Source organism: Myotis davidii, unplaced genomic scaffold, assembly GCF_000327345.1.
Source record: "Myotis davidii unplaced genomic scaffold, ASM32734v1 scaffold608, whole genome shotgun sequence".
Classification (NCBI taxonomy): Eukaryota; Metazoa; Chordata; class Mammalia; order Chiroptera; family Vespertilionidae; genus Myotis; species Myotis davidii.
This window is the reverse complement of record NW_006300025.1, coordinates 1,114,316-1,122,665: the sequence shown is the minus strand read 5'-3', so window position 1 is coordinate 1,122,665 and position 8,350 is coordinate 1,114,316. Positions and strand designations below refer to the sequence as shown.

At 39.4% G+C, this 8,350-nt stretch overlaps 1 protein-coding gene across 3 annotated transcripts in view; it reads left to right on the top strand.

Moving 5' to 3' along the window:
* The window catches only part of SNX5 (sorting nexin 5), a 28,436-nt gene that overhangs the window by 12,484 nt on the left and 7,602 nt on the right, over positions 1 to 8,350 (top strand). For all 3 annotated transcript variants that reach the window (XM_006776125.2, XM_006776126.2, XM_006776124.2), the window contains 7 exons: positions 1,601 to 1,724; positions 2,885 to 2,980; positions 4,120 to 4,225; positions 4,311 to 4,386; positions 5,417 to 5,456; positions 5,542 to 5,628; positions 7,437 to 7,596. In XM_006776125.2, coding sequence (XP_006776188.1) covers positions 1,601 to 1,724; positions 2,885 to 2,980; positions 4,120 to 4,225; positions 4,311 to 4,386; positions 5,417 to 5,456; positions 5,542 to 5,628; positions 7,437 to 7,596 — 689 coding nt within the window. The remainder of the gene's footprint in view (positions 1 to 1,600; positions 1,725 to 2,884; positions 2,981 to 4,119; positions 4,226 to 4,310; positions 4,387 to 5,416; positions 5,457 to 5,541; positions 5,629 to 7,436; positions 7,597 to 8,350) is intronic.

Here is an 8,350-nt window from a genome sequence, read left to right as displayed (position 1 = left end):
CTATCCACTGAGCCAAACCAGTTTCGGCTGATTGTAATTTAATTCAAACAAAAATGGTTTTTAAATTCTGTGTCATAGTTGGAGATTTGCACTAAACTTTCTTCTGAAACCATCCTTGGGCTTTATATTGACTTCCTCCCCTCTTCTACCATCAGTGTATTGAACTTAGGTGCTCATTTCAGCACTTCTCATTAATGCTCTGCCCCAAGTCCATATTGTCTAGGGCCAGTGCTCCTAAACATCCAGGTCCTGAATTATTCATGCATTTCAGTGACTATCATGACCACTGATGAGGGTAAAGCACTGAACACAGACTCAAGTTTCCCTTTGAGAAGTTTAGCGTGATCTTTAATGTCTAGATTGAGATAGATCCACTTGGTAATTTTTTGTGTATGTGATTTTGAGAGTATGTGTATTAAAGCTGGGGGACAGTGCTCTGGCACGTGTGGTTCAGTCGGTAGGAGCATTGTCCTGTACACTAAAAAGTCACGGGTTCAATTCTCAGTCAGGGCACATACCTGTCCCTTCCCCAAAAAACAAACAAACCATGAAAATATCCTTGAGTGAGGATTTTTTAAAAAAGCTGGGGACAGCGAAACAAGGAGGGGCTTAGAAGAAACAACAAGAGAGAGCCAGAGCCTAGGTGGGGCTGCTCTGGCTTTAGAAATGTTATGGGAAAGAAATAAGCCTCTGGCTCACTGAGAAATAAGTCAGTGACAGAAGTGAGCCAAGGTGGGGCTGCTATTGACTCACTGAAAAGTCAGAAGAGGGCCTTGGAGACAGGTTCAAGGGGTTAGCCTTGGACAAGCTGCTACTGCTAGTTGCTCCCCTGGTTGCAAGTCTCATGGACACCTTTATCTTAGTTTATTTTTTAGAGAGTGGAAAGAGAGGGGCAGGGAAAGAGACATCAATTGGTTGCCTCCCACAGGTGCCCTGGCTGGGGATCAAACCTGTAACCCTTTGATGTGTGGGCTTATGCTCTAACCACTGAGCTACAAGCTAGGGCTCTCTGGGACCTTTAGATAGGAGATGTATGCCTTAGTGGGAAAGAGGGGTGGGGGTGTGTTGAGATGGGGGAGAGTGCTGGGTCCTTTTATCTTGAGGGCTTTTAAAGGCTGGGAGTTTAGGGGAGGATCTCAATAGTATATTCATCAGTTGTATTATACTGATGCATCAAAATGAGATTTATTCCCTTAACTTCATCTGTCCTTAGGTGTTGTATAATTTCTTATGATTCTGAGCCTTTTTAGTCTCCGTGATGTCTGCATAGCTGCCAATTAAAGGGTTTTTGTGTGGGTGTGTGATTTTAAAGAAATCAATGTTCTGTTGGCTGCTAAATACCAGCAGTGTTTGCATGTAGATTTCAGGCTTTGTAGACTTGCTCCATCAACCCCAGTTATAATACCACTTTCCCTCTTTTGTTCATTCCATAGATTTCAAAATAGCAACTATCTTATTACTGAATTAGATATAAAGTTATACCAAAATGTTTAGGCCTTATTCAGATATTTTACTTAGTGGCATGAGCAGTAATTGGGTGGGGTAGTGCTTGCCAGTTGAGTGGTGCCAACTATAAATGTCTTATATGCTTCTCTTTTAGTGAATATCTTGCTGTCTTTAAGAAGACTGTATCCTCCCATGAAGTCTTTCTTCAGCGGCTTTCTTCTCACCCTGTTCTCAGTAAAGATCGCAACTTTCATGTTTTCCTGGAATACGATCAGGATGTAAGGCTTTTTTTTTTTTTTTTAAGATTTCATTTCCATAATCCAGGAAAATGTACAAGACTATTCTTTAAAGATATATCTGATGCCCGGCTGGTGTGGCTCTATGGTTGAGTGTCTACCCATGAACCAAGAGGTCACCAGTTGGATTCCCAGTTGACACATGCCCAGATTGCAGGCTCCATCCCCAGTAGGGAGTGTGCAGGAGGTACCTGATCGATATTTCTCATTGATGTTTCTCTCTCTCTGCTCCTCTCCCTCTTTTTAAAATCAAAAAAGACATATTTAAAACAAATAAGCTATAGACTTGTTAAAAATAAAAATACTTGATACATATTGTCCAAAATTGACTTTTAGTGTTCTGAATTTCTTAACATAGTGGAAACCTTTAGTATATGCCACTTCCTCTCCATGGCAGATCAATTATGTAAGACATTTTTATAAAAGGCTAAAGATTATGACCTTTTTCCCCTTCTGAAGAATAGTTTTCTCTCTCAGTTAAGTTTGGGATTATTACAAGAAACTTAAATCGACCCAAATTTGTTTTTTTCTAGGCTACCTTGTTGACAGAAGACTTGTATATTTGTTTTTTTAATGTTTCTGTTAATATGTATGAAGCAAATCCCAACTTAGAAATTTCCTCAGTGTCTTCTAACCAGTGAAGTTTAATAAACATAGAACAGAACAAATTTTACCAAAAATTTAAAAGCCACTGGGATTTGGTGCCTTGCCAGTGGGTTCCTAGCTAATTGGTTGGAGTGTCATCCTGTACACAAAAGCAGCGGTCGCCCACCAGTGTTCCATGAGGTCCAAAAGGTTGGTGACCACTGCACTAAAGGATCACAGTTCAACTCCCAGTGAGGACACCGATTGATGTTTCTCTCCCTCTAAAATCAATAAAAAAAGTAAGGGGGAAAAACCCATCTTGTTGCCCAGATAGTTTTCAAAATATCTATTACATCATACTTTTAGAATTGTGACCTGGATTTAGGTTTAGCTATATATTCAGTATCTTAGATCTGGTGGTTAAGATGGAATTTGTCTTAATGTCTTTATCTTATGCGTGTGCCTATACTAGTAAACAGTCTTATTTGGAAAGTATTTAGGACTTACCCAGAAAAATATAATTACCATAAACTTCTTTTGACATTCTCTTTCTTCAGCTAAGTGTTAGGCGGAAAAATACCAAAGAGATGTTTGGTGGCTTTTTTAAAAGTGTGGTGAAAAGTGCTGATGAAGTCCTTTTTTCTGGAGTTAAGGTAAGTGGCTTTTAGTTGTTTAAGAAAATTCCTGACTTTGCATAGATAGGTGACCTTTTATTTCTTTAGAAAAGATATTTGTGAAATGAGTTTTTCCAAAATATCCTGTTCTCTCCCTGGAGAAGGGATAAGAACCTTCTCACACTTAAGTCTTTATTTTCTCCTTGTTTTTTGTAAGGAGAGAAGTGAAATTATTTTAAAAAAGAAAATTAGCCATAAGGGCGGTCGTTCACGACGGTCTCCAGAACTACACAGCCCATTTTGGTAGCCCCAGACACTTCACATTTTTAATTTTATTTATATGCTGGATTCCATGGACTTGATGTGAAGAAAAGAATGTATTATATAGCTCACTGATAGTTTTGTTGTAGATAATACTGAGTTAAGTAAAATATTTAAAGTTAAGTTCACCTGTGGCTACTAGAAAAATTTTACTGGCACATGTGGCTTACACATTCATACTATTAGGTACTATTCTAGGAAATCAAATTAATAAGTCTCTCATTAACCTCATATGTGTGATTTATTCCTTTATTCCTCATCCCCCCTTTTAACTGTGTTACTTTAAAAGCTACTATTTGGTATCTAACTTTGTCACTTGCGGGCTTGAGTAAGTAGCCTAGAATATAGGTGCTGAGTACCAGGGGCCTTGTTAGAAATTTGGAAGCTCTTTGGTGATCTCAGTGGCAACGTTTAAGGTGTGTGGGACTTAATCTGTACCCACATATTGCAGGGTGTTTAGTGTCCCTGGCTGGTGCCCACCAGATTCCAGCATTGACTCTCGGTCTGAAAGCAACCGAATTCATCCCTCCTCTACACACACAGTATCTGAAGCTAGGTGGTAGCAAATCACTAAGCAGAACTATTGCTCTCACAGAATTGCTAGATCTTGGGATACCAGAGTGTTACTGGGCTTTGTTAAATGGTTCTTCAAAATGGTTCTCTGTTGACATTTCCTGCCATCGCTTGACTTTTGCTGGTCTTAAGTGTGAAATGGTATTTTATCAATTTGTATTTACCTGGTCTGTAGAGCTTAAGCTTATGCATGAGTTTATTTCCTTAATGTTTCTTCTAATTCAAAACACATATTCATATTTTTAAGTTTTGCTTCTTAAATTTTTCCCCCCCTCTCCTTTTAGGAGGTAGATGACTTCTTTGAGCAAGAGAAGAATTTCCTCATTAACTATTATAATAGGATCAAGGATTCATGTGCAAAAGCTGACAAAATGACCAGATCTCATAAAAGTAAATATCATTCACCCACTAGCCACCTACCTTTGCTAATGTGCCAGTTCTGTTCATATAAACAAGGCTATTCTTGTTTCTACAGATGTTGCAGATGACTACATCCACACTGCAGCCTGCCTGCATAGCCTGGCTTTAGAGGAACCCACAGTCATCAAAAAGTAAGTTTTTGTTGGAAAAGCTATTCCCTAAATTCTCTAATCCAAAACTAGTAGGTGGTATGATTGAAAGTATAGTGAGTAGTGACTACATAATGTCAGTTCTCTTGAGTATAAGCTTATCAAAGGTAGATAAGATAGTTTCTAGTAGCTAAAATCTTATACACTCTCTGAACACACAGACACTTTGTAGCGGACTCAGGGCACTTCTGTACCAAACGTGATTATTGAGTCTGTATTACATGTCTCTACTACTTTTTGTTTTCTTTTTTTTGAAGTTTGCCTTGTATGTTCTGTTCCACATAGTTCCTGGAAAGAGATTTGATGGAAGTGGTCATAAGGATAATGTAATGCTCCCAGTCTGATCTTGAGCTTTTTTTTAAAATTTATATTTTTCAGTTTCTTTAGCCCGGCCATTTTTCGTGTGATACAGTATTCTATTTAATACCTAGGCTTAGTATAACAGGCAGCAGTATATCTGATTTGAAAGTGGAAGTCAGCTAATGGCAGAACCAAGATGAAATAGTTTATACTTAATGGCTTTGGGGGACACCTGATGGATGGTTCATTAGAACCTGACCTTGGTTAACACAGATTTAGCATTAGATAAAAATTGGGGACACACCCTGGACAGTGTAACTCAGATGTTTGGGGTGTCATCATGTACACCAAAAGGTGGCGGCTTTGATTCCTTGTCACAGCTAGATTGTGGGTTTGATCCCTGATTGGGGCTCCTGGGAGACAACCAATTTGATGTTTCTCAATCTCTCTCTCTCTCTCTCACGCATAATATCAATAAAAAATACTGATAATTAAAATTGGAGCACAGGTTCTTCATGGCAATATGGCTGAAGGGGGATAGTGTACCAACAGGTTGATACCCATGATTGTGACACTATAAGTGTGTTCAACTTTATAGTCATCTCTACTAGAATGGGCCAAATCTAGTGATGAGAACAATACTTTGATATGTTAATTCTAAAGCACCAAAGGCTAAGACTCCTGAATTTACCCATTTCTGTATATATTTTAGGTACCTGTTGAAGGTTGCTGAGCTGTTTGAAAAACTTAGGGTAAGGATGTTTATTTTGGTTTTCATTATATATTTTATAATCTGTTGATATCTACTTTGATGATGATCTTTATTTTTTCTAAAAGAAAGTAGAGAGTCGAGTCTCCTCAGATGAAGATTTAAAGCTGACAGAGCTCCTTCGATACTATATGCTCAACATAGAGGCTGCTAAGGTACGTTCTTTACGTCTGCCTTGCCATGACTTTTAAGAGGTGTGATGTTAGAGATGTATTCTTTTTGTTAAAAATGAAGGAAGATAGTAATTTGTCAGGATTGTTTATGTAAGTGATGAGGATCTAAATAGAGATGTAAATTGAGGCAAGCTTGAGTTATCAGAAATTGAGTTTATTGAGGAATGGCAATTTGGAAAAGGCATGCAACAATAGTAAGCTACATGTGAGTCTGGTGAGGGTGTGGAGCGCATTTATGGGCAAGGAGGGTACAAAGAGTGGGAAGTCCGTCCAGAGTTCAAGCAGTAAGTTCATGGGTGGATGTTCATTGGTCAGGAGATTCTTCTGTAAATCAGGCATTTACAGGAAAGTAGCCTGTTCTTAAGTTCTGTTCTGCGGGCACATGCATGAGGTTCTTCATTTCATGTCTTTCAGTCTCATTTTAGATTGAAATTTTTCCACAGTTATGTATCTTTTTGTGGCATTGTATCCTTACCTTGTATTACTTGAGATCAATAGCGGTTGTACTTGAGAAGACAGATACATAAATAGTTTGGGGTTGTGAGTTATTTGATGCAGTACATAACTGAAGACTTTCTGAAGGCTATTTCTGAGGCAGAAAAGGTTTTGGGATTTCTGAGTTTTACTGAATTGCAGTTGTCATTAAGCATTATTCATTAAAAAAGCAAGACTAATTGGGGGCAGAATGACCTTTTAGAATGAAACATGCATTCTCCACTGTCTACACAGCCCTGAACAAAAATGTTTAAGTCATTTTTGTGTGAAATAATGAATCAGACATAAGATTAGATAGGGAAAATATGTAACAGAAAAATGCTGTCAGAATGTAGAAATTCATTATTTTCCCCTTAGTTTAGTTTTAGTTAATTTGTCATTTGGCATGTTTCTTTAGTCTTATATTTGGAATTGAGAAACATCAAATTGGTTGTCTCCCAGGAGCCCCAATCAGGGATCAAACCCCAAAATTCAATGGAATTTTTTTTACACATTCTTGACTATTCTTGACTATCTTTAGATGAATTTAAGTGCTGATGATAAACAAGTTTTTTTGCATATATACAAAGAGGGACATAATTGAATCTTAGATGTTGTCATACATGCATACCTTTCCATTTTATTATAATTATTTTTTAATATATTTTTATTTCAGAGAGGAAGGGAGAAGGAGAGAGATAGAGAGAATCATTGATTGGCTGCCTCCTGCACGCCCCCCAATGTGAATTGAGCCCGCAACCTAGGCATGTGCCCTTGACTGGAATCGAACCTGGGACCCCTCAGTGTGCAGGCTAATCCACTGAGCCAAAGTGGCTAGGGTATAACTTCCCATTTTAGATACTAAGATAACTTTTACTTTGCTGCAACATTGCTAAGAATATTTCAGATTAGGTCCTCAGGGTAGACTTCCAGAGGCAGGGTTCTCTGGATAAGGTTATAAGAATGTTCTAACTACCTCATTGCCCACTTTGCATTCTATCTGCATCATTTGACTCACCTTGCAGTCATTGTACATGTTCAATACACAGTGGTTAATTTTCTGAAATTACTTTCCTAGAAAAAGAAATCCTTCAGTTTTCACTGTTTTTTTTTCTTTTGACTAACATGAACAATTCGGAAAAAATTCTCAGTAATGCCATAAGAGTTCTTCCAAGACTGATCTTGGAATTAAAAAAAATAATGGGGCGGGGGTGGGGGTCATGAAGTAGACTAGATGTTGACATTTCAGGTAGTGCATTGGCACTAGAGTACTTGGGATATTTTACCATGTTTTTATCTGTTAATTTTCTTCTCAGGATCTCTTATACAGGCGTACCAAAGCCCTCATTGACTATGAGAACTCAAACAAAGCGTTGGATAAGGCCCGGTTAAAAAGCAAAGATGTCAAGTTGGCTGAGGCACACCAGCAAGAATGCTGCCAGAAATTTGAACAGCTTTCTGAATCTGCAAAAGAAGGTAGAGCAGGGCCACTCTTTACCTTTACCTTTTACATTTTACTTGTAAACTAGAGGCCTAATGCACAAAATTCATGCAAGAGTAGACCTTCCCCAAGCTGCTGGCACCAGCTTCCCTCTGGCACCCAGGACCTGGGCTTCCCTTGCAGCCCCAGCTTCCAGAAGGATGTCTGGTGTAATTAGCATATTAGGCTTTTGCTATTATAGATAGATTATTTCAACCTCACTGAGAGAAGTTGCACAAATAGTGCAAAGAACACCATACATACATCCTTTAGTTGTGGACACCGACCTGTCCACAGTTTGTTCTTTCTATTTTCTTAACTTGGCACACTTGCTCCCATGTGTGTGTTTTTATAACTGCACTAGAGGCTCAGCGCACGAAATCACGCGAGTCCCAGACCCAGCGCTCCGCGGGACCCATCAATGCACCTCTTGGTGACTGGTCTTTGGGCGTTATGGCATTTTGGCCACAGGCCTTTTATAATATAGACTAGAGGCCCGGTGCACAAAAATTTGTGCACTCGGTGGGGAGGGGGGCGTCCCTCAGCCTGGCCTGCTCCCGGGTGGCAGAGGGCAAGCCCAATCCCTAGGTGCAGCCCCTGGTCAGGCTCAGAGCAGGGCCAATTGGGGAGTTGGGGCGCCGCCTCTGTCATGCACAGAGCAGGGCGGATTGGGAAGTTGTGATGCCACTCTCAGTCACGCTCAGGGTAGGGCTGATTGAGGGGTTGGGGCACCACCCCCTGTCACACTAC